This window comes from Symsagittifera roscoffensis, chromosome 2 (assembly GCF_963678635.1).
Source record: "Symsagittifera roscoffensis chromosome 2, txSymRosc1.1, whole genome shotgun sequence".
NCBI classification, from domain to species: domain Eukaryota; kingdom Metazoa; phylum Xenacoelomorpha; order Acoela; family Convolutidae; genus Symsagittifera; species Symsagittifera roscoffensis.
This window is the reverse complement of record NC_087063.1, coordinates 244,548-269,742: the sequence shown is the minus strand read 5'-3', so window position 1 is coordinate 269,742 and position 25,195 is coordinate 244,548. Positions and strand designations below refer to the sequence as shown.

At 35.2% G+C, this 25,195-nt stretch overlaps 2 protein-coding genes and 1 long non-coding RNA gene across 4 annotated transcripts in view; 2 read left to right on the top strand and 1 right to left on the bottom strand.

The window, feature by feature from the left end:
- Positions 1-3,475, top strand: part of LOC134840661 (DNA polymerase epsilon subunit 3-like) — a 138,480-nt gene extending 135,005 nt beyond the window's left edge. For both annotated transcript variants that reach the window (XM_063856628.1, XM_063856629.1), the window contains exon 5: positions 2,844-3,475. In XM_063856628.1, coding sequence (XP_063712698.1) covers positions 2,844-3,265 — 422 coding nt within the window. In that variant the 3' untranslated portion in view covers positions 3,266-3,475. The remainder of the gene's footprint in view (positions 1-2,843) is intronic.
- A 4,625-nt stretch (positions 3,476-8,100) lies between these two features.
- Positions 8,101-8,865, top strand: LOC134840664 (uncharacterized). Its single transcript, XR_010162435.1, has 2 exons — positions 8,101-8,245; positions 8,431-8,865. It is a non-coding gene; the product is annotated as an uncharacterized LOC134840664 (long non-coding RNA).
- Positions 8,866-10,091: 1,226 nt separating this feature from the next.
- LOC134840657 (choline O-acetyltransferase-like) overlaps positions 10,092-25,195 on the bottom strand; it is a gene marked incomplete in the record, with an annotated part of 65,741 nt that continues 50,637 nt past the window's right edge. Inside the window, 6 exon segments of the mRNA XM_063856624.1 lie at positions 10,092-10,990; positions 11,564-11,698; positions 12,050-12,254; positions 23,702-23,824; positions 24,104-24,244; positions 24,672-24,775. Coding sequence (XP_063712694.1) covers positions 10,787-10,990; positions 11,564-11,698; positions 12,050-12,254; positions 23,702-23,824; positions 24,104-24,244; positions 24,672-24,775 — 912 coding nt within the window.

Here is a 25,195-nt window from a genome sequence, read left to right as displayed (position 1 = left end):
TTTTTCCTTTGCACTTTATAGAGCTGCTTTTTGCCGTGTTCTGGCTCGTGTTTGCGAAGCGCAGCTTCGCGTCTGTGTAAAATATTTTCTTTAGCCAATATCTCTGTATGTTCAATTTCTTTACTGTCTGTAAACTTTAAATAATGTTTGTTATAATAAATAAAATACAGGAAATGTTTCATTGGAAAAATTGCCAATTTGACTGAAATCAGAATATGCCAGTTCAATCGATCTGTATATCTTTGGTCTGAATGACAATTTACCTTCTTCCATTCCGAGTTCTATCAGTTTAGCCTGTGTCATTTTACCCTGTGTTCGTAATAATAAAAAGTTACCCCATGTTTTTAATTTCTAAAGCCAAAACAACGCGTTGAATAAATCCGTATACATATCAAAAAGTGATTTGTTCTGAAAGGTTAATGGCTGCTTGTCATTAAAATATCTAAGCAACGTAATGATAGCTCGTTCAAAATTAAATTGAGTTTAAAGCATGAAAGAACAATACATTTATTTTCACATAATATTTTCCGAATGTTTTTTTTATTTACTTTCTTTGTTATTATGTGAGAGTGATTGATTTCTAAGTTGAATATTTGGAAAAGTTTAAATCAACCTTCTAGACTCTTTAAAAAAGTCATTTTTTTGTTTTTATTTGCCCAGTTCAAGCCACAGAATTGGTTCAAGTTTTTGTTGCGTTTGGTTGTTCCATCGGTTTTGTTTATCGCCTTTTTTGGTAAAGATAAAATAGTTCATTAGTTTTTGCATATTTGAAAAAAAATTGAGTTTGTTGACATCTGATTTATAGGTTTTTCTCTCTGGGTTCTTACCTTTTTTAAAGGTAGTCATTTCCTTTGAAAATTGAAGACCAAGCAAGCCTGAAGTTCTATCACATCAGAATTCAATCAATTAAAATTGTCGGTAATTTTGTTCAAAATTGCTCGACGAATTCGTTGTTTTACTCTGTCAACTTAAGTTGCTGTGTACTTCTTTTCCTGGTTGTCTTTTTGTATTCCTTTTGTTAAAAGTAGTTTTTTGTGTTAAAACTGTAACGAAATAACTTTTTTGGTTTTTAATTCTTTTTCACTGTCAATTAAAAAGACGCTCATGTTTTTGAAGTTTATTATTTTCAATAGTTTGTTGTTTCTAAAAACGTTTAAAGATTTTTTCAGGCGAAGTGTGTTGTTTGTTTAATCTTGCTTGTTTTGATTTTTTCAAAACGATATAAAATTATTCGGTAATTGTATAGTCTTATCTAAAAAAAACTAGAATTCGTTTTTGTTTCATCAATGCGCTGTTTACAATAGTTTCATCGCGTGTTTCAAAATACGCACAAACAAAGGGTAGGGCGAGCGTCTTTCTTTTCTTTTTTTCGCAATGATAATGCTGTTTACCTGTGCCTGCTGCATTTTGCTATTTTGTTTCATCCTTTGGACAAAATGGAAAAACTTCGTGGCTGTGCTTGTGGCGCTACGAAGCAAAGCAACCAAGCGTTTCCATTGATGCTGCGTTAGTTAGAGTTCCATCTTAACTTTTCCAGGGTACGCTAAGAACTCGTAGATAGTGTTGTTACATGACATGACCAAAGAAAATGATGCCTTTTTTATGATAAAATAGACAGAAAGGTATCAGTTTTGCCTTTATTCTGCTTAAAACCAAGCAAAGCTGTAGATTTTATTCCGTTAGTTGTGAAAACGTCCATCCGGTAAGGCAATTGTTGAGTTGCGTTTTAATATTATTTAGCTTTAATTTGCTACTCAAATGGGTCTTCATTTTTGTCCGAAACGCATTAATACGTGCTGGTTACCAATTTACACATGCCAAAGCGGAGCTTTGCCTCACTTGCGATACAACGCAAGCGCAGCACTCCGTTTTTTTGGAGGGGAGGGGAAGGGGAATGAAAATGATTTAGAAAAAAACAACCACCAGTTTAAATCAGCTTTTAGTATTTACCGAGCGGCGCTAAGCTGACCCCAAATGGGTAGAAGCCCATTGAGCCGAAAACAAAAGCTGCCCTAAAAAATTGTTGTCATGAAAAGTTATGAGAAATTAGTTTTTGAAACTTTTAAAGCTTGCTACACCATATTACTTTTTTGCCTTTGAAGCGACACAAAAAACTGTAACTAAGCAGATAAAGCATAAGCCGAAACCATTTAGTCAGAATAAAGCTTTCAAGTGGGAAAAAAACGAAAACCAGCACAAAAAATTCCCCCGATGGGTCAACTAAGCCGACAAACGATAAGCAGACGTCTAATTTTAAATTTCAAGCATACTGTTAAAAACAAGGCCCCGCCGGGACTCGAATCCCAGACCTTAGGGGACCGCGTTACCTCTTGGCCAAGTGAGAGGGAGTCTCGTAGAGGGTAAACTGGCATAGTATAAAGTGGTGATCAAGAGTACTGAACGTAGTGAAGACTTATATAGGTCTTGCTGATTTTTTTTTCAGGAAAAAGTCTTAAAATATTGATGCAGTAAAAAGTCTTAAAATATGCACTATTCGAGTTCAATTGGAATTTATCTGCTGAAAATGACGTAAATAGCACTCCAAATACGAACGTGGAGATGGCGGGAAAATTCGTGAAGGATTTCTAGTTTCGAAAGTGGAATTTAATTTTTAGATTTCCAACGGAATAAAAACTTTACGTGTTGATCCAGTTTTCTCAAGTTGGGTTAATGTTGTCAAAAAAGCGGCAGACATAAATCGTTCTAGAAGTTCAAAGAGCTTAAAGGGCATTTATTTTTTTTCTTTGAAATTTGAAAGTGTTTTTTTTTTAATGTTTACTTGCGTTCATTACTCTTTTCCAATCTTCAGTTGGCTATGTTTGGTGATATCTCATCTGTTTCAGCTTACCGCAAAGCTCCTGGTAAAACTTCAAAGTCAAAACAACCTGAAAAGTTGCCAACGAGTAAAGGAGTTGTCAAAAAATCACCGAAAAAGGCAGCGTCTCCTAAAATGTCAAAGTCTCCGCTGGTAGAAACTGAAATGAAACAAGCTGCAGCTACACACAATGCTGTTTCTGAAAGAACGCCTGCCGTAACTGAAGGCCAGCAAAGCTCATCCCAAAGTTTGCGAGCACAAGAAGACAGTGATTTTGAGACGTCGTCTAGCGCGTCTTCGTCAGAAGTTGAACATGTCAAACGCCCCGATGTGAAGACTGGGTTTGCGAAAGACGGAGCATCGACAACATCTGCATCTCATTTTGTTGTGGAGGCACCCCCCGTTATTATGGAAAACACAGACGAGGATTCGGACGAGAGTAGTGACTAAATTGATCAGAGGGTTTTGAATAGCTGTTTTATGACGCAATGTTTTGAATATAAATATCAAATGTGATGTATGTATTGTTTTTTACCATCTTGTTTTTAAAGCTAATTGAAAATATATTTTTTCAGTTCTACTTCCTTTTTAATTTTCCGTAACAGTTATTTTTATTTGGTGCTCTAACTAATCCGAGTTGCGAGAATCAAGGAGTCGAGAATCAAGGAGTCGAGAATGAAGGAGTCGAGAATCAAGGAGTCGAGAATCAAGGAGTCGAGAATCAAGGAGTCGAGAATCAAGGAGTCGAGAATCAAGGAGTCGAGAATCAAGGAGTCGAGAATGAAGGAGTCGAGAATCAAGGAGTCGAGAATCAAGGAGTCGAGAATCAAGGAGTCGAGAATCAAGGAGTCGAGAATCAAGGAGTCGAGAATCAAGGAGTCGAGAATCAAGGAGTCGAGAATCAAGGAGTCGAGAATCAAGGAGTCGAGAATGAAGGAGTCGAGAATCAAGGAGTCAAGAATCAAGGAGTCGAGAATCAAGGAGTCGAGAATCAAGGAGTCGAGAATCAAGGAGTCGAGAATCAAGGAGTCGAGAATCAAGGAGTCGAGAATCAAGGAGTCGAGAATCAAGGAGTCGAGAATCAAGGAGTCGAGAATCAAGGAGTCGAGAATCAAGGAGTCGAGAATGAAGGAGTCGAGAATGAAGGAGTCGAGAATCAAGGAGTCGAGAATCAAGGAGTCGAGAATCAAGGAGTCGAGAATCAAGGAGTCGAGAATCAAGGAGTCGAGAATGAAGGAGTCGAGAATCAAGGAGTCGAGAATCAAGGAACCGAGAATCAAGGAGTCGAGAATCAAGGAGTCGAGAATCAAGGAGTCGAGAATCAAGGAGTCGAGAATGAAGGAGTCGAGAATCAAGGAGTCGAGAATCAAGGAGTCGAGAATCAAGGAGTCGAGAATCAAGGAGTCGAGAATCAAGGAGTCGAGAATCAAGGAGTCGAGAATCAAGGAGTCGAGAATCAAGGAGTCGAGAATCAAGGAGTCGAGAATCAAGGAGTCGAGAATGAAGGAGTCGAGAATGAAGGAGTCGAGAATCAAGGAGTCGAGAATCAAGGAGTCGAGAATCAAGGAGTCGAGAATCAAGGAGTCGAGAATCAAGGAGTCGAGAATCAAGGAGTCGAGAATGAAGGAGTCGAGAATCAAGGAGTCGAGAATCAAGGAGTCGAGAATCAAGGAGTCGAGAATCAAGGAGTCGAGAATGAAGGAGTCGAGAATCAAGGAGTCGAGAATGAAGGAGTCGAGAATCAAGGAGTCGAGAATCAAGGAGTCGAGAATCAAGGAGTCGAGAATGAAGGAGTCGAGAATCAAGGAGTCGAGAATCAAGGAGTCGAGAATGAAGGAGTCGAGAATCAAGGAGTCGAGAATGAAGGAGTCGAGAATGAAGGAGTCGAGAATCAAGGAGTCGAGAATCAAGGAGTCGAGAATCAAGGAGTCGAGAATCAAGGAGTCGAGAATCAAGGAGTCGAGAATGAAGGAGTCGAGAATCAAGGAGTCGAGAATCAAGGAGTCGAGAATCAAGGAGTCGAGAATCAAGGAGTCGAGAATCAAGGAGTCGAGAATCAAGGAGTCGAGAATCAAGGAGTCGAGAATCAAGGAGTCGAGAATCAAGGAGTCGAGAATCAAGGAGTCGAGAATCAAGGAGTCGAGAATCAAGGAGTCGAGAATGAAGGAGTCGAGAATCAAGGAGTCGAGAATCAAGGAGTCGAGAATCAAGGAGTCGAGAATGAAGGAGTCGAGAATCAAGGAGTCGAGAATGAAGGAGTCGAGAATCAAGGAGTCGAGAATCAAGGAGTCGAGAATCAAGGAGTCGAGAATGAAGGAGTCGAGAATCAAGGAGTCGAGAATCAAGGAGTCGAGAATCAAGGAGTCGAGAATGAAGGAGTCGAGAATCAAGGAGTCGAGAATGAAGGAGTCGAGAATCAAGGAGTCGAGAATCAAGGAGTCGAGAATCAAGGAGTCGAGAATCAAGGAGTCGAGAATCAAGGAGTCGAGAATCAAGGAGTCGAGAATCAAGGAGTCGAGAATCAAGGAGTCGAGAATCAAGGAGTCGAGAATCAAGGAGTCGAGAATCAAGGAGTCGAGAATCAAGGAGTCGAGAATCAAGGAGTCGAGAATCAAGGAGTCGAGAATCAAGGAGTCGAGAATCAAGGAGTCGAGAATCAAGGAGTCGAGAATCAAGGAGTCGAGAATCAAGGAGTCGAGAATGAAGGAGTCGAGAATGAAGGAGTCGAGAATCAAGGAGTCGAGAATCAAGGAGTCGAGAATCAAGGAGTCGAGAATCAAGGAGTCGAGAATCAAGGAGTCGAGAATCAAGGAGTCGAGAATCAAGGAGTCGAGAATCAAGGAGTCGAGAATCAAGGAGTCGAGAATCAAGGAGTCGAGAATCAAGGAGTCGAGAATCAAGGAGTCGAGAATCAAGGAGTCGAGAATCAAGGAGTCGAGAATCAAGGAGTCGAGAATCAAGGAGTCGAGAATCAAGGAGTCGAGAATCAAGGAGTCGAGAATCAAGGAGTCGAGAATCAAGGAGTCGAGAATCAAGGAGTCGAGAATCAAGGAGTCGAGAATCAAGGAGTCGAGAATCAAGGAGTCGAGAATCAAGGAGTCGAGAATGAAGGAGTCGAGAATCAAGGAGTCGAGAATCAAGGAGTCGAGAATCAAGGAGTCGAGAATGAAGGAGTCGAGAATCAAGGAGTCGAGAATCAAGGAGTCGAGAATCAAGGAGTCGAGAATGAAGGAGTCGAGAATCAAGGAGTCGAGAATGAAGGAGTCGAGAATCAAGGAGTCGAGAATCAAGGAGTCGAGAATCAAGGAGTCGAGAATGAAGGAGTCGAGAATCAAGGAGTCGAGAATCAAGGAGTCGAGAATCAAGGAGTCGAGAATGAAGGAGTCGAGAATGAAGGAGTCGAGAATGAAGGAGTCGAGAATCAAGGAGTCGAGAATCAAGGAGTCGAGAATGAAGGAGTCGAGAATCAAGGAGTCGAGAATCAAGGAGTCGAGAATCAAGGAGTCGAGAATCAAGGAGTCGAGAATGAAGGAGTCGAGAATCAAGGAGTCGAGAATCAAGGAGTCGAGAATCAAGGAGTCGAGAATGAAGGAGTCGAGAATCAAGGAGTCGAGAATCAAGGAGTCGAGAATCAAGGAGTCGAGAATGAAGGAGTCGAGATTCAAGGAGTCGAGAATCAAGGAGTCGAGAATCAAGGAGTCGAGAATCAAGGAGTCGAGAATGAAGGAGTCGAGAATCAAGGAGTCGAGAATGAAGGAGTCGAGAATCAAGGAGTCGAGAATCAAGGAGTCGAGAATCAAGGAGTCGAGAATCAAGGAGTCGAGAATCAAGGAGTCGAGAATCAAGGAGTCGAGAATGAAGGAGTCGAGAATCAAGGAGTCGAGAATCAAGGAGTCGAGAATCAAGGAGTCGAGAATGAAGGAGTCGAGAATCAAGGAGTCGAGAATCAAGGAGTCGAGAATCAAGGAGTCGAGAATGAAGGAGTCGAGAATCAAGGAGTCGAGAATCAAGGAGTCGAGAATGAAGGAGTCGAGATTCAAGGAGTCGAGAATCAAGGAGTCGAGAATCAAGGAGTCGAGAATCAAGGAGTCGAGAATGAAGGAGTCGAGAATCAAGGAGTCGAGAATCAAGGAGTCGAGAATCAAGGAGTCGAGAATGAAGGAGTCGAGAATCAAGGAGTCGAGAATCAAGGAGTCGAGAATCAAGGAGTCGAGAATCAAGGAGTCGAGAATCAAGGAGTCGAGAATCAAGGAGTCGAGAATGAAGGAGTCGAGAATCAAGGAGTCGAGAATCAAGGAGTCGAGAATCAAGGAGTCGAGAATCAAGGAGTCGAGAATGAAGGAGTCGAGAATCAAGGAGTCGAGAATCAAGGAGCCGAGAATCAAGGAGTCGAGAATGAAGGAGTCGAGAATCAAGGAGTCGAGAATCAAGGAGTCGAGAATCAAGGAGTCGAGAATGAAGGAGTCGAGAATCAAGGAGTCGAGAATCAAGGAGTCGAGAATCAAGGAGTCGAGAATGAAGGAGTCGAGAATGAAGGAGTCGAGAAGCAAGTTTTGACTTGAGAACTTATTTTAACTGAAAAACGTATCGCTTTGTTTTAAATTAACCGACAGGTTTTTGACTTTTTCGAAGGTTGGAGGCAAGCAGTTCAAAAATGCGAGACAAGAACCTGGAATTTGACATGCAGTAGGCTTGTGAGTTTTCATTGGAGCCGTAAAATGAATAACTTAATAATCTGTGCTCTTCTGAAGCAAAAACAATGTTTTTCTGACATATTTGTTTTATTCGGTGAAGTTGTTTGCTTTCTCGTCTTTGATCGTCTTTTATGCTCGTCTTTGATCGTTTCAACAAAAACTGTACTCTTAGTTCATCCCCTTTGACGGATTATGGGCAATGCAGTCGTTCAAGGCGGCTTTAGAAACACTTGTGCCGGTCAAAGGGACGGCGTGAAATAGTAAGTAGTAGCTTTAGGGCGTGAACTGTTCGAGTCAGAGAGAATCCTTTCTTTTTACTGCATGTAATTCTGGTTAGTATACGTGTTCGTGCTCTGGTGGACTTGGAGATGTTTCAGATTTGTATGGACTCAGTTCTGCTCCTCGGGGGAGGAGTGGGTCTAGGCTTCATCTTGGGCAACTATTTGAGACTACACTCAATCCGCAGAGTGGTATCCGCAGTGGTGTCCAAATACTACTACCCGCATTCTGTTGCACACGCCAAAATAGAAGCGATGAAAGGAGAATTCAAACTAGTCATCGCTGTCAGATCAGATCTCAAAATGGGCCAGTAATGTGATCTGTTCATGTAGTTCTCATTTTTTTGAGCTACAACACAGAGTGATCAAAGCAAGCTCCCGCTCTGAAAGATTATTGTTGCCCTTAATCACACACGCTATTGCTATCCTTATTTTTGTCTGATTTATTGGCTGACTGGGTATGAATTTTTGTATCAATCACAAGCCACTATATTGTTTTGGAGCTATTATGATCGTTTAAATTAACTCAAAAACGCAATTTGAACCATTTGGGTTGAAATATTACTGGGATGCATGTTGATGATGAAAAATTAATTGGAATTCATGTTTTGATCTAATGCGTGAAATGTAAAATGTGTTTCAGGCAAGGGTAAAATAGCAGCTCAATGTGCACACGGGGCTATGAAGGCATACCTCATTTCGCCAGAGACCATCAGAGAATCATGGCAGTTCTATGGTCAGCCTACCATTATAACCCAAGTGGAAACCCTGGAACATCTCAAACAATTGTTCGAGAAAGGAAAAACTTTGGGTTTGTCAGTTGCTATAATTAGAGATGCGGGAAGGACTCAAGTCGCTCGGGGATCGGAAACAGTGGTCGCTATTGGGCCAGGACCTGTCAGTTTAGTCGATCAAGTCACTCAAAAGCTTCCTTTGATGAAATAAAACTAAAATTTTCTTTGTTTGGCCAGATACATGTAGCTGTTAAATTAATCAACTTTTTTTTGCTGCTTTTGAAGTATTATTAATTTTTATTTTGTACTTCGGACTTTTTAAGAAATAGTTTTTACTTCGTGAATCTCTTTCATAGTGTCTGAATTTTTATAAAGAACATACATACGCTGGATATTATATGACTGCTAGTATCAGGGCAAAGCCATGAATGTTCTGCCTGCGCTTTAAGATACATAAAGTTTTTTCGAAAATATTTGTAAATTTTCAAAAACAATTCAATACTTTTAAAGAGTAATGAGCGCAGTGAATATATTGGGCTACATTAAAAACGCATCATCAAGAAGTTAACTTAAACTTAAATGTAAACTCAATTTTTGGAAAAACTCAAATGTATACGAGCTGAAATGTGATCAAGTTTGATCACACTTCAGCTCGTAATATACATTTGAGTTTTTCCAAAATTAAGTTTTCTTATAAGCTTGAAGAAAAATGCCTGAAATTAACCAGGAAAACTCAGTTTTTATCCAAAAATAAAAGGTATGTTTATTGCTTATCATAAAAATTTATTGTTTTTTTTCCTTAAAAAGGCAAAGATTTTTCAGTACTGTGAAAAAATTAGGGTACCAAAATTAGATCCAGAAAATGAAACAGTTAGAAATTTTGCCATTTTAAAATTTAATTGTACTCAAATTTTTTGTAAAAATTGAGTTTACAGGCACGTCGTCGACTTAATTGTTATTTATCAGAGCCAGAATATGGATTCTCAGAAATTTCACCTTGAAAGAGTTTTGGTTCATCGAAATATTGCTGTTGGGTTTTCAATCTTTTTCGGAAATGGAATTTAATTCTTGGATTTCCCAGCGGAATAAAAGTTTTACCTATTATACAAGTTTTATCAAATTAGGTTTTCTTATCAGAAAAGGGTCAAGAGTAAATAGTTCGTGAAAGTCAAAGAACTTAAAGGGCCAATATTTTTTCTGGCAAGTTGAAGTTTTTTCAAAAAAACAAGTCAATTTTTTTCTGTTTCCTTGCGTTATTGACTCTTTTCTAACTGTTATTTGGCTATAATAAAGCGCGCATAATTATCCCAAATTGGCTTTTTCAAAACCCAATTACTTTCGGGTAAATTATGGCTATTGAAATATCTTTTTATATCTTTCAGAGTGTATAAAAATTTTATCAAAAACGGTTAAATAAAAAGTCAAAACTTGTCTGAATAAAAAAACTCACAAGTAAGTATTCAGTAATTTCCTTCAAAAGTAGGAGCAATAAATACGATCTTCTCTTTAGAAGAAAGTCTTTCATTCAAAATTGACAATTAATTGAATACAATTCAGAAAAATAGCCATGCATATACGTGGTAAATAATGAAATTCATATATTAAATCAAGGAAATGGTAAGTTAGAGTCAATTGCCATTTTTAGAACTTCATAATTGCAACACAATACAACTCTGAATAATACATGTCAATCAATAATTATCAGGTTAACTTTCTAACCTTTACGAAACTTAAGTGCCTTGCTAGATTTGAACCCGGGCCTCTGGTTCTTAAGTTAGATGCGTTAGCAAGTGCAATTTTAATGTTTAATCCGAAAGAAGCAAAATGTTAATTGAAAAAGGAAGATACGCATGAATAGAAATGGAATGGCTCATTGATATTCTCCTCTCTCGTCTGACTCGTGACCCAGATACAGATACACGGGTTAGAATCCGATGGGAACCGAAGTGAAGTTTTCTCTATTGAGTTATATGTGAGTTGTATTTGCCACCTATTGTTATATATCACTATTTATGTAGCACTATTTGGGTAATAATCACAAGGAGATTTTTCCATAAATCCTTTGACCTGACCCTGTTAATTTACATTTATGGGAGATATTCTCACTGACAGTGAAGCCAAGTGCACGAAAACTTTCAACCACTCAACGTCCCCCAAACTATCTTAAGCTGGCTGATAGGTCTGCTCTCTTCTCGTTAGTTTTTATACTGAAGTCTGATTGGCTCTCATGGTTTTGGATATTCGGTTGTTGTAGTCGAAGAAAGGCTACTGGATACAAGCCAGTTGCTTCAATGCTCTCTTGGCGTTGTGAATTTCTTCTACAAATTGCTGTTGCTGTGAATGGGGAGAAGAATTGAGAGAGGAAACCACTAGACTGATGAGGTCGTCGTGCAGATTGTAGCACACTCCGTATCCATCCCGGCTCACTGGGCCATAGTACGCGAACTGCTCCGACTTGCCAGAACTCATCTGGACAAAAACCCTTTCTTACTCATATCATCATTTTATTTTTAAATTAAGGTTATTTCAACTCAAGGTGTGCTAGCCAACATATAAAATGATGCCATAAAATGAACAAATTAACAAAATGAACAAATTAACCAGTGTTTAAAGTGATGAGCTTGACTAAAGTTAACTTTTTGCGCCTTCAGGCAGGGGTGGATTAAGGGGAGGGGCGGACCCTCAGGGACTCGACTCTCTGCCGACCCAAAGCGGCCCCTCTTTGGTACTTTAAGAAATCGATTTTTGGCCGACCGACTCTAAAATTTTTCTAAAGGCGCCAATATGTACTAAGTTTGAGGAGGAGCGCGCGCCAAAAAACGCGATTTTTGTCAAAGTTTTTTAAAAAGTTCCCAAAAACGGCGTTTTTGATCTTTTTTTAAAAAAAAAATGCCTGGCCAAAACAACGCCTTTTTGGTGCTTTAAGAGAGCTGGGAAAATCAATTTTGTCGATCTAAAAAAAAGTTCGTCAAACTTTTCGAAAATTTTTTGAAAATCCGCCCCTTCCTCGGGAAAATCCTAGATCCGCCCCTGTTTGCTCACTTGGCTGGTTGTGAGTCTGAAGTCGAATGTTGAAGCGAGCTCTTCCGACTGGAGAAATGCATCCTCCACATTTTTCTCTCTACAGAAGTCTTTCAGGCACTGCAGAAGCATATCGGCACCTTGACCTCGAATCACCTAAATTAAGATTATTTGTTGACCCAAAAGTCAGATCTTTGTTCGTTTTGACGCTTATATAATCAATTGTTATAGGTTACAAGTAACATAATATATATTCTATGATGACCAGGGGCTGGTTTTCAAATTTTTGAAATTTGCTTGACTTTTAGTCGCTCGCGCAAAAGAAATTCTCACTCTTTTTGCCAAATTTTTCTACACAGTTCGTGGTTTTTTGAAACAAGAAAACAGGAAAAATAGTTCAAACTATTAAAATTCAAAAAAAAGTTCCGAATTTGACTGGAAAAACCAATGACACGAAGTGCATTTGAAAAAACCTTGTGATTTGTGTGAGAATACTGGAATACTGACCGAGTCTATCTGTTTCTGCTGGACATCACAAGCCTCATACAGTAGTTTGCGAGTATCAGTGACTCTTTCGGGGTAGTTTCTACTCGTCAGGGCTTCGATTAGTCTCCGAGTGGATGCGCTGTTCGAGCGGATGTTGTCGGCTCTGCCTCTGTCGTAGCGCCGTAGTGACGCACTCTCGTAAGAGTGACACAGTGAATTATGCGTCCTCAAACGTAAATCACTACTTATCAAACGAAATCTCCTCTTTGTTTTCATTTTTTGAAAGCTTAAAGATAAGCTTAACAGCTAAGCTTTAGCATTGTTCTTAGAGCTGTAATTGATTTAAAAAAATGCGAAGAAACTTCGAGTTTTCTTCACAAAAATGTTCTATAGAACATAGTTCTTCAGTTTTATGTCCAAAAATTTTAAATAATTTTTTCATATTTCATAGATTTTGATATTTTTTCTGGGTTTTATTGCCTGTGTTTTGAGTTCTCGTCCTGAGTTTATGTCTACATTTTATTTAACTTCAGTTAAAATTATTGAGAAAGCATAAGTCTTGTAATTGGGAACTAGACTCTTTTTACCGTAAGCAATTTTACTAGCAATGCTTTAACTTGCTTTAGTATTGAACCTTAACAACTTCCAAGCTCATTGCCACATGGCCGAAAGGTAGCATGGTAGCATTTGCACACTAAAATCTGGGGTTCGCGTCCGCTGAACCTTGTTTTTTCAGTAAGTGTGAAACTGAAGTAGTGCTCAAGTTTTGCCGGCTTAGTAGCCAAATCAAAGAGTTGCCTTCTGCTGTAAGTAATTTAATTGCAATCGTAGTTTCAGGGGAACTTTCAATGAACTTTTATCGAGACATGTGAAAGTTTTGGTATGCTTAGTTTTTTTTCTTTTTTCGATTTCATATGTTTTTTTTTCAATTGCGAGAGCAATTCACTTGTAATTGGGGAATTTTTTTTCCCGTAAACAACTGTTCTTACATATTTTGTAGGTACTCTTTAATTGCATGTTTTCCATTTAGCGTACAAGGTGACATAATGAATTTTAAATAAAACTACTTTTTAGATCTTTTTAGGCAGTGAATGATTTTTCAAATGTATTTATTGAAAAAAAAATTGATTTTTTTTGAGATTTGTGTTTTAGTCCTATTATCTGTGCGCTAATTTTCCACTTTTTTCCCAATGCATTTCACATTATGTGGTATACTAACAAATTTTATATAATTGAGAGTTGTTCTGTAGCTAGTAATTTTTACCAACTTCAATTTTGAATAATTTAATTCGTTTTTTTTTGGGTTGAGCGAAGCCAGGTTTTGTTATTTCGGCTTAGTTATCTTATATTTTGTAGATTAATCGAAGATTTTTGATGCTGTTGCGTGTTTCAGGAGGGAAAGGTTACAAACAATTTTGAATTTCAAAATTTGATAGCTCTAACAATTTTTATATTTAGTGTACTTTTTTTCGTTTCAAATTTGTCGCCTTGTTGCCACTAGTTCAATGATTCTTAGTTTTTGTGAGGGCTGTTCATGAACATCATCCGAGACAAAGCTAAAAAAACTTTGTTTTTTTTTAAATATATTTGGACTAATTTTTCTAGCTTAAATTTAAAAAATTATATTCCCTCTTTACAATATAGTTTAATGCAATGTTTTGATTGTATTGAAAGTACTGCGAAGCTCTGTTTTTACTCTGTTTTATTTTTTTTATTCAAAATTTTTTGCTAATTTGATTTCTGTTCTAAGTTGTAAATTTACCATCTCAGATTTTGTTCTTGTTTTTCAGTTAAATCGGCTTATGTTAGATCGGCTCAGACTCTTTTGTAAATTCATTAGTGTTTTCAATTTGGATAAGTAATAAAATATTTCTTTTTTAGACCCTCGCATTGTAGTGTCACATTACGATATCCACATTTTTTTCCAACCTAAACCGCATGTAAATGTACTTTTTGTTTGGTGGTTTTGCTTTTTTGTATTTGGGTAATTTTTGCTGCATAGCTTTATATTTTTGTCTGTCTTATTGGTGGCACGTTCCTTTTTGTTAAAAAAAGACGTATGTGATTTGCTTTTGATACTTTTGACTTTTTTAGATTTAGAAACTTATTTCTTTTTTGGAAATTTCTTTTTCTTAAAAACTTCCCACCAAATTTGAGGCTAATGGTTTAACTGAAAAAACAGATTGCGAGTCTTTGCTGGACATCTGGTGTTGCGTCTTTTAATGAAAAAAAGGAACTACCCTGAAAACGTACAATATTCGAAATTAAGCTCAATTTTTGGAAAGTTTGAGTCTTGGCAATTTTTATTCGACCCAAATGCTTCCCCTTAGTTTCCACTCGGTCCTTGATTCTCATTGTTTGTTAGGGTCGTTAATGATCAGCATCCGAGACAAAAGCATGAAATTTTAGCAGATTATTTTTTCGACTTATTTTAAAGTAATTTTTTAAGCTTGATTTTGCAATAAAATTAATTGCCTCTTCTTTCTATTAAACATCTTTTAACGAATGTTTGAATTTGTAATGCAAGTGTTGCAATGCTCCGCTTCGCTTCTGTGTTAATTTTTGTGTGGTTTTGCAAAAGATACGAAGCTTCGCAAAGCCCCTGTGTTTGCCATTTGTTTTAAAATAACTTAACACTTTCGATGCATTTTTGTTTCATCGAACTAGCTGAAGAAAGTTATTAGTTTCAGACAAGGTTACAACAACAAATATTCTATCTTAAAAAGTTTCCAATCATAATTTTCCAAGCGAAATTTTGAAAGCATAATGATAAACAATTTGGCTTTATTGATGGTCTGTGGCTTCTATAAGCGTCAGTTGTGCAGGGTTGCCAACAAGAAAACTTGAATGTCCAAGAACTGAGGCACCATTCCCGTAGATGCCATTTAATTGTCTAATTTCAATGCTTTTTCCGCTTGCAATTTGCAAGCGTAACCAACTCGGAATGTAAAATTTTCTTAGGTTAACAACTAGTTTAACAAAATCAGTTTAATCACTTATTCCAGTTCAATTAGTACTGATCAATTGAAAAACCCGGTTTCGGGAAGTTTCTCCACAACTTATTTTTTACAAAAAACAGTTTAGCTTTTGGAAAGTCTAGACCGTTTCTTAGAATTTTTGACCGTTTTAAATAATTTTTTGAATTTAGTTAAAAGTTACACTATCAAATCTGAGATGAAAAGTTCAATTGAATGAACAGGTTTCAATAGTTGTTCCTGTAGAAGCCGCGTTTCAATAATTTTTCACTTGGAAAAATGTTATCTCCTTGGGAAAACTGATTATCTCAAAACGTTTTTACTCCTCTCTCTTATTTTAGTAGAGAAACAACTAAGGTTTTGGGCAAAGTCCAAATTTTGAATTACGCACTTCGTTTTGCATCAATATAACGAACTCAAAAAATATCAAACACCTAGCTAGAGCTTTAGCTAGGCCGTAACTTGCTATTCAACATTTTTTTCTAAATTGTTTTATTAATGATTTTGTGATTTTGAATCGTGAATATCTTCTGCATAAACGTCTACACCCTATTTTTTCACTCAAAAACTATGATTCTCCGGAAAGTCAAATTTCTGATTTAATTGCTGCTTTTTGAATTTCTTGTTAACTGTCCTTTCAAATTTGACATCATAGTTTTTATCGGAACATTAGATTGTTGAAAGCCTACCTTTATAATGTGAAACGCCTAGTTTGCTTAAGAAAAAAGTACTGGCTTTCAAACAAGCCAAAGTTTGGAAACTTTGAAATGGTTTTTGGAAAAAATGGGCTTCAATCGAAAAATACCGTGCCAACTCTCAGGTTAAGTGTTTAATGAAGAAAACCAAATTTGTGATTTTTTTCTTCTTTACCAGTTTTCACGGTCGGTCTTAGAAAAATCAAGTTTTCGAACTTTGACCGTTTCATAGAAATTTTTTGAATTTTCTTGAAAAATACTCTATCGAATTTGAAATAAAAATTCGATCAAAAGAAGCGGTTGCGCAATTTTTTTTCCTGCAGAAGCGGCTAATCCTTAGTTTTGTTGTTGATAAATGATATGTCTTTTCACTCTTCTCACTTATTTTAGTAGAGAAACAGCTAGGGATTTGGCCAAAGTCCAATTTTTTAAATTACGCATTTTATCCCTCATCAGTATTACAAAATGAAAAAAAATCAAGCTTTAGGTGTCTTAGGTGTCCTTCATCAAGAAATTTTTATTTTATCTATTTTTTTCAACAATTTTCATTTTTTTACTCATGTTTTTTTATGATTGCATTGTTTTGCAAGTGATGTTTATTTGTGTTCATTTTGTTTTTTTTTCAGCCTTTAAAATATACGTCTTCGCCTGTGTTTGCAAAGCGCAGTTTTGTCTCCGTGTTTTTTTGCGTGTCTTTTTTGTTACGAGTAAGCAACATGTGGGTTTTCTTTTTTTTCCATTAAATTGGGAAGGAACTGTGTCTACGGGTGTTTTTTAATTCTTTTGTTCTTGCCATTGAAAGTGAAGAGAACATTTTTTGAATTCTTAGCAAAAACGTTTTCAGTATTGATTCGAGCAAAACAAAAAAATTCAAAAAGTGTTCCGGATTTCGAGAAAAATGGGTTCAAAAACTTCTCTTTTTAGTCTTATTTCGAGCGCGTCTAGCGAGTTGAACGTAATCCTCGTTGAGTTTCGCTGCTTTTTTTCGTTTATCATTTGTCATAATTACAATTTTTAAACCTAATTCAGACAACCACTCAAAATAAAATACAGTAATTGAGTTGATTTTTTTAAAATAAATACAATAAATGAGTTAATTTTTTTGAAATCTTTTTTTTTAAGTTTTTTTTTACTTGGTCCATATTTTTTAGATAAGTATGTTTGTGATTTTTTTCTTCTTTACCAGTTTTCACGGTCGGTCTTAGAAAAATCAAGTTTTCGAACTTTGACCGTTTCATAGAAACTTTTTGAATTTTATTGAAAAATACTCTATCGAATTTGAAATAAAAATTCGATCAAAAGAAGCGGTTGCGCAATTTTTTTTCCTGCAGAAGCGGCTAATCCTTAGTTTTGTTGTTGATAAATGATATGTCTTTTCACTCTTCTCACTTATTTTAGTAGAGAAACAGCTAGGGATTTGGCCAAAGTCCAATTTTTTAAATTACGCATTTTATCCCTCATCAGTATTACAAAATAAAAAAAAATCAAGCTTTAGGTGTCCTAGGTGTCCTTCATCAAGAAATTTTTAATTTATCTATTTTTTTCAACAATTTTCATTTTTTTACTCATGTTTTTTTATGATTGCATTGTTTTGCAAGTGATGTTTATTTGTGTTCATTTTTTTTTTTTTTTTCAGCCTTTAAAATATACGTCTTCGCCTGTGTTTGCAAAGCGCAGTTTTGCCTCCGTGTTTTTTTGCGTGTCTTTTTTGTTACGAGAAAGCAACATGTGGGTTTTCTTTTTTTTCCATTAAATTGGGAAGGAACTGTGTCTACGGGTGTTTTTTAATTCTTTTGTTCTTGCCATTGAAAGTGAAGAGAAAATTTTTTGAATTCTTAGCAAAAACGTTTTCAGTATTGATTCGAGCAAAACAAAAAAATTCAAAAAGTGTTCCGGATTTCGAGAAAAATGGGTTCAAAAACTTCTCTTTTTAGTCTTATTTCGAGCGCGTCTAGCGAGTTGAACGTAATCCTCGTTGAGTTTCGCTGCTTTTTTTCGTTTATCATTTGTCATAATTACACTTTTTAAACCTAATTCAGACAACCACTCAAAATAAAATACAGTAATTGAGTTGATTTTTTAAAATAAATACAATAAATGAGTTAATTTTTTTGAAATCTTTTTTTTTTAAGTTTTTTTTTACTTGGTCCATATTTTTTAGATAAGTATGTTTGTGATTTTTTTCTTCTTTACCAGTTTTCACGGTCGGTCTTAGAAAAATCAAGTTTTCGAACTTTGACCGTTTCATAGAAACTTTTTGAATTTTATTGAAAAATACTCTATCGAATTTGAAATAAAAATTCGATCAAAAGAAGCGGTTGCGCAATTTTTTTTCCTGCAGAAGCGGCTAATCCTTAGTTTTGTTGTTGATAAATGATATGTCTTTTCACTCTTCTCACTTATTTTAGTAGAGAAACAGCTAGGGATTTGGCCAAAGTCCAATTTTTTAAATTACGCATTTTATCCCTCATCAGTATTACAAAATAAAAAAAAATCAAGCTTTAGGTGTCTTAGGTGTCCTTCATCAAGAAATTTTTAATTTATCTATTTTTTTCAACAATTTTCATTTTTTTACTCATGTTTTTTTTATGATTGCATTGTTTTGCAAGTGGTGTTTATTTGTGTTCATTTTGTTTTTTTTTCAGCCTTTAAAATATACGTCTTCGTCTGTGTTTGCAAAGCGCAGTTTTGCCTCCGTGTTTTTTTGCGTGTCTTTTTTGTAACGAGAAAGCAACATGTGGGTTTTCTTTTTTTTCCATTAAATTGGGAAGGAACTGTGTCTACGGGTGTTTTTTAATTCTTTTGTTCTTGCCATTGAAAGTGATGAGATAATTTTTTGAATTCTTAGCAAAAACGTTTTCAGTATTGATTCGAGCAAAACAAAAAAAATCAAAAAGTGTTCCGGATTTCGAGAAAAATGGGTTCAAAAACTTCTCTTTTTAGTCTTATTTCGAGCGCGTCTAGCGAGTTGAACGTAATCCTCGTTGAGTTTCGCTGCTTTTTTTCGTTTATCATTTGTCATAATTACACTTTTTAAACCTAATTCAGACAACCACTCAAAATAAAATACAGTAATTGAGTTGATTTTTTAAAATAAATACAATAAATGAGTTAATTTTTTTGAAATCTTTTTTTTTTAAGTTTTTTTTACTTGGTCCATATTTTTTAGATAAGTATGTTTGTGATTTTTTTCTTCTTTACCAGTTTTCACGGTCGGTCTTAGAAAAATCAAGTTTTCGAACTTTGACCGTTTCATAGAAACTTTTTGAATTTTCTTGAAAAATACTCTATCGAATTTGAAATAAAAATTCGATCAAAAGAAGCGGTTGCGCAATTTTTTTTCCTGCAGAAGCGGCTAATCCTTAGTTTTGTTGTTGATAAATGATATGTCTTTTCACTCTTCTCACTTATTTTAGTAGAGAAACAGCTAGGGATTTGGCCAAAGTCCAATTTTTTAAATTACGCATTTTATCCCTCATCAGTATTACAAAATGAAAAAAAATCAAGCTTTAGGTGTCTTAGGTGTCCTTCATCAAGAAATTTTTATTTTATCTATTTTTTTCAACAATTTTCATTTTTTTACTCATGTTTTTTTATGATTGCATTGTTTTGCAAGTGATGTTTATTTGTGTTCATTTTGTTTTTTTTTTCAGCCTTTAAAATATACGTCTTCGCCTGTGTTTGCAAAGCGCAGTTTTGTCTCCGTGTTTTTTTGCGTGTCTTTTTTGTTACGAGTAAGCAACATGTGGGTTTTCTTTTTTTTCCATTAAATTGGGAAGGAACTGTGTCTACGGGTGTTTTTTAATTCTTTTGTTCTTGCCATTGAAAGTGAAGAGAACATTTTTTGAATTCTTAGCAAAAACGTTTTCAGTATTGATTCGAGCAAAACAAAAAAATTCAAAAAGTGTTCCGGATTTCGAGAAAAATGGGTTCAAAAACTTCTCTTTTTAGTCTTATTTCGAGCGCGTCTAGCGAGTTGAACGTAATCCTCGTTGAGTTTCGCTGCTTTTTTTCGTTTATCATTTGTCATAATTACAATTTTTAAACCTAATTCAGACAACCACTCAAAATAAAATACAGTAATTGAGTTGATTTTTTTAAAATAAATACAATAAATGAGTTAATTTTTTTGAAATCTTTTTTTTTTAAGTTTTTTTTTACTTGGTCCATATTTTTTAGATAAGTATGTTTGTGATTTTTTTCTTCTTTACCAGTTTTCACGGTCGGTCTTAGAAAAATCAAGTTTTCGAACTTTGACCGTTTCATAGAAACTTTTTGAATTTTATTGAAAAATACTCTATCGAATTTGAAATAAAAATTCGATCAAAAGAAGCGGTTGCGCAATTTTTTTTCCTGCAGAAGCGGCTAATCCTTAGTTTTGTTGTTGATAAATGATATGTCTTTTCACTCTTCTCACTTATTTTAGTAGAGAAACAGCTAGGGATTTGGCCAAAGTCCAATTTTTTAAATTACGCATTTTATCCCTCATCAGTATTACAAAATAAAAAAAAATCAAGCTTTAGGTGTCTTAGGTGTCCTTCATCAAGAAATTTTTAATTTATCTATTTTTTTCAACAATTTTCATTTTTTTACTCATGTTTTTTTTATGATTGCATTGTTTTGCAAGTGGTGTTTATTTGTGTTCATTTTGTTTTTTTTTCAGCCTTTAAAATATACGTCTTCGTCTGTGTTTGCAAAGCGCAGTTTTGCCTCCGTGTTTTTTTGCGTGTCTTTTTTGTAACGAGAAAGCAACATGTGGGTTTTCTTTTTTTTCCATTAAATTGGGAAGGAACTGTGTCTACGGGTGTTTTTTAATTCTTTTGTTCTTGCCATTGAAAGTGATGAGATAATTTTTTGAATTCTTAGCAAAAACGTTTTCAGTATTGATTCGAGCAAAACAAAAAAAATCAAAAAGTGTTCCGGATTTCGAGAAAAATGGGTTCAAAAACTTCTCTTTTTAGTCTTATTTCGAGCGCGTCTAGCGAGTTGAACGTAATCCTCGTTGAGTTTCGCTGCTTTTTTTCGTTTATCATTTGTCATAATTACACTTTTTAAACCTAATTCAGACAACCACTCAAAATAAAATACAGTAATTGAGTTGATTTTTTAAAATAAATACAATAAATGAGTTAATTTTTTTGAAATCTTTTTTTTTTAAGTTTTTTTTACTTGGTCCATATTTTTTAGATAAGTATGTTTGTGATTTTTTTCTTCTTTACCAGTTTTCACGGTCGGTCTTAGAAAAATCAAGTTTTCGAACTTTGACCGTTTCATAGAAACTTTTTGAATTTTCTTGAAAAATACTCTATCGAATTTGAAATAAAAATTCGATCAAAAGAAGCGGTTGCGCAATTTTTTTTCCTGCAGAAGCGGCTAATCCTTAGTTTTGTTGTTGATAAATGATATGTCTTTTCACTCTTCTCACTTATTTTAGTAGAGAAACAGCTAGGGATTTGGCCAAAGTCCAATTTTTTAAATTACGCATTTTATCCCTCATCAGTATTACAAAATAAAAAAATCAAGCTTTAGGTGTCTTAGGTGTCCTTCATCAAGAAATTTTTAATTTATCTATTTTTTTCAACAATTTTCATTTTTTTACTCATGTTTTTTTTATGATTGCATTGTTTTGCAAGTGGTGTTTATTTGTGTTCATTTTGTTTTTTTTTTCAGCCTTTAAAATATACGTCTTCGTCTGTGTTTGCAAAGCGCAGTTTTGCCTCCGTGTTTTTTTGCGTGTCTTTTTTGTAACGAGAAAGCAACATGTGGGTTTTCTTTTTTTTCCATTAAATTGGGAAGGAACTGTGTCTACGGGTGTTTTTTAATTCTTTTGTTCTTGCCATTGAAAGTGATGAGATAATTTTTTGAATTCTTAGCAAAAACGTTTTCAGTATTGATTCGAGCAAAACAAAAAAATTCAAAAAGTGTTCCGGATTTCGAGAAAAATGGGTTCAAAAACTTCTCTTTTTAGTCTTATTTCGAGCGCGTCTAGCGAGTTGAACGTAATCCTCGTTGAGTTTCGCTGCTTTTTTTCGTTTATCATTTGTCATAATTACACTTTTTAAACCTAATTCAGACAACCACTCAAAATAAAATACAGTAATTGAGTTGATTTTTTAAAATAAATACAATAAATGAGTTAATTTTTTTGAAATCTTTTTTTTTAAGTTTTTTTTTACTTGGTCCATATTTTTTAGATAAGTATGTTTGTGATTTTTTTCTTCTTTACCAGTTTTCACGGTCGGTCTTAGAAAAATCAAGTTTTCGAACTTTGACCGTTTCATAGAAACTTTTTGAATTTTCTTGAAAAATACTCTATCGAATTTGAAATAAAAATTCGATCAAAAGAAGCGGTTGCGCAATTTTTTTTCCTGCAGAAGCGGCTAATCCTTAGTTTTGTTGTTGATAAATGATATGTCTTTTCACTCTTCTCACTTATTTTAGTAGAGAAACAGCTAGGGATTTGGCCAAAGTCCAATTTTTTAAATTACGCATTTTATCCCTCATCAGTATTACAAAATAAAAAAAAATCAAGCTTTAGGTGTCTTAGGTGTCCTTCATCAAGAAATTTTTAATTTATCTATTTTTTTCAACAATTTTCATTTTTTTACTCATGTTTTTTTTATGATTGCATTGTTTTGCAAGTGGTGTTTATTTGTGTTCATTTTGTTTTTTTTTTTCAGCCTTTAAAATATACGTCTTCGTCTGTGTTTGCAAAGCGCAGTTTTGCCTCCGTGTTTTTTTGCGTGTCTTTTTTGTAACGAGAAAGCAACATGTGGGTTTTCTTTTTTTTTCCATTAAATTGGGAAGGAACTGTGTCTACGGGTGTTTTTTAATTCTTTTGTTCTTGCCATTGAAAGTGATGAGATAATTTTTTGAATTCTTAGCAAAAACGTTTTCAGTATTGATTCGAGCAAAACAAAAAAATTCAAAAAGTGTTCCGGATTTCGAGAAAAATGGGTTCAAAAACTTCTCTTTTTAGTCTTATTTCGAGCGCGTCTAGCGAGTTGAACGTAATCCTCGTTGAGTTTCGCTGCTTTTTTTCGTTTATCATTTGTCATAATTACATTTTTTAAACCTAATTCAGACAACCACTCAAAATAAAATACAGTAATTGAGTTGATTTTTTAAAATAAATATAATAATTGAGTTAATTTTTTTTAAATGCTTTTTTTTAAGTTTTTTTTTACTTGGTCCATATTTTTTAGATAAGTATGTTTTGATTTTTTGCTACTCGAGCATCTGACATAACTCTTTAATGAACTCTTCTTTTTTTAAGCTGTCGGAGACACTTTTAAAGAGTAGAACTACTTTTTGAATTATTCCCTCCTGGCATTGAGTTTACTATTTTTTGCTTCCGGTAAATTCAATTTTTTTTTAAATAATTCAAGAAAACTTTCTTTTTCTTGTCATTTAATTTTTGCGAAAGAATATTGGGAATTATGCCTAATTAATTAACGTTCTACGCAATCATATAGTTTTCTCGACTCAACAAGCACATAAAATATGAAACTAATTGGACTAAAAAATAGAGATAATCTTTCCTTTCATTTTTTTTAAGAATGTGGTCGGAATGTTCTGTGCTTCCTGCACAGCAGCCGGTTAATCGTGTTAGATTTATTGGTCTACTTTAATCTTTGACCTAAGTTTTTCTTCTGTTGTTGGATCAACCATACAATAATCCCCACCCCCTCCCCTAAGTGACCTACCGTAGAATGTTCTCCCTAAGCATATGTATTAAATCTAAAAATTGATCTGTATAAAACGTGCATTTCATGCGTTGTACGGTTGATCCCTTTTGTTTTTCATTTCCCCTTTATTTATTTTTCAGCATCGCAATTATTGCAAAAGCTCCAAATTTTAAGTTATAATTGATATTATCTGCGATGAAGCGTGTTGTCGGCGTAATGAAAAAGAAACTGGTTCAACCTTTTGAAGTAAAACTTCAACAGGGATGCGTTTGAGCTATTTGTGAGCGAGTGCGTTTTGGAGGAAAGAGCACATACCTGTAATAAGCAAGTTGCAACATGATCTGAACGAATATGTCTGGATTGATGTTGGCTCTTTTGATCATTCCTTTGGTCAGGTCAAACAAATTGATGTGATCCATTTTGACATCGGAAGATTGGCTGAAAACCACCTCACATAAGCGTCACTTTTATGATGCAACGAGGGGCTTTACAAGGTTAAGTAAGTATGAACACCAAATATGTTTGTTACTGCCTTATTAGTCCGCATGTCAGTTTTCATAACAATCAGACAATGAGAACAAAAAACTAATTGAAAAAAATTTGCAGGTGGGGTGAAGGAAAAAGAAAAAGCCGTTTTTTTCCATTTTGAAACTTTGTGTTCCAAATGCAATTGGAATTGGAAAATTAGACCCGTGAATCTGGGAAACTGGTGACTACCTGCGGAACTTGGTCTTTATGTCGTGTAGCTTCTCCCTGGCTTCGCAGTCCACGTCCCAAATGAGAGGCTTCGGACACCCCAGGATCTCATTGGACTTCCACCTGTCATCTGATGAAGACATCCTTCCACTCTCTTCATCTCTGCAAAATGATTCTTGTTAAACAGCTGCAAAATTTGGAACAGACACAGACAAACTTAATTTAGACTCATCTGCTACTTATGAACAATTGCATGAAAATTGAACTTTCAAGCTTTTTTTGTCAAATAATTTTTGTCTGAAAAATATCGATTGCATGCAAGCTTTACTGAAATAGGTCATTTACTCTTTTAAATTAATTGTTTTTGTTCTAGTTTTTTGTATAAAAAAGCATGGCTGCTTAAGTTTTGATGCGGCAAAAAAATTTTTTTTTTAGACTTCGTTATATTGTTAAAGCGATTACTCAAGGAAAGTAAATTGAGTTTGCGTTTAAAGTTTCGAAGTTGAGGCAACTTAAGGACCACTAAGATGAAGATGTTTATGAGTAGATGTGAGGAAAATGAGTTTGAAGAGTGGTCTGGTCTGCTAACTTGATCATCTGCTGGATGATTCGGATGACCCGCAGCCACACAACCCCCTCCGCAATCGAGTGTTCCATGTTCACTCCGAACAGTCCATTTGAACTGCTTATTATCTGAAATGAAAGAGCACTTCTTATTCATTGCTTCGGTCCAGTCGGAAGAAATGTGCTCCCTTTTACTCCGACCACCAACTAGCACCGAGCTTTGCATGCTGTTTAAATAAAGATGTATTTTATTGTTTTTTGTATTTCGCCCTCAAAGTGGAAAGGAACTTTGTATTCGGGTGTTTTCACTTTTAACTTGGTAGATGTTTCTCTGCGAACAACCGCAACTAAACGTCGAATAGGTTCGAGTGGTGAATCACATTAAAGCCCTTTCAGTCCTGATTTGATCAATGTGGAACCTGATCTAAACTACATTTTATGATTGGATAAATTAGATATTTTACCACTGTAAAGTATTTAATATTAACCAATCATGATCCATCTAACTAACAACCCACTTATTTGTAAGTGCTGAAATTACTTGTAATT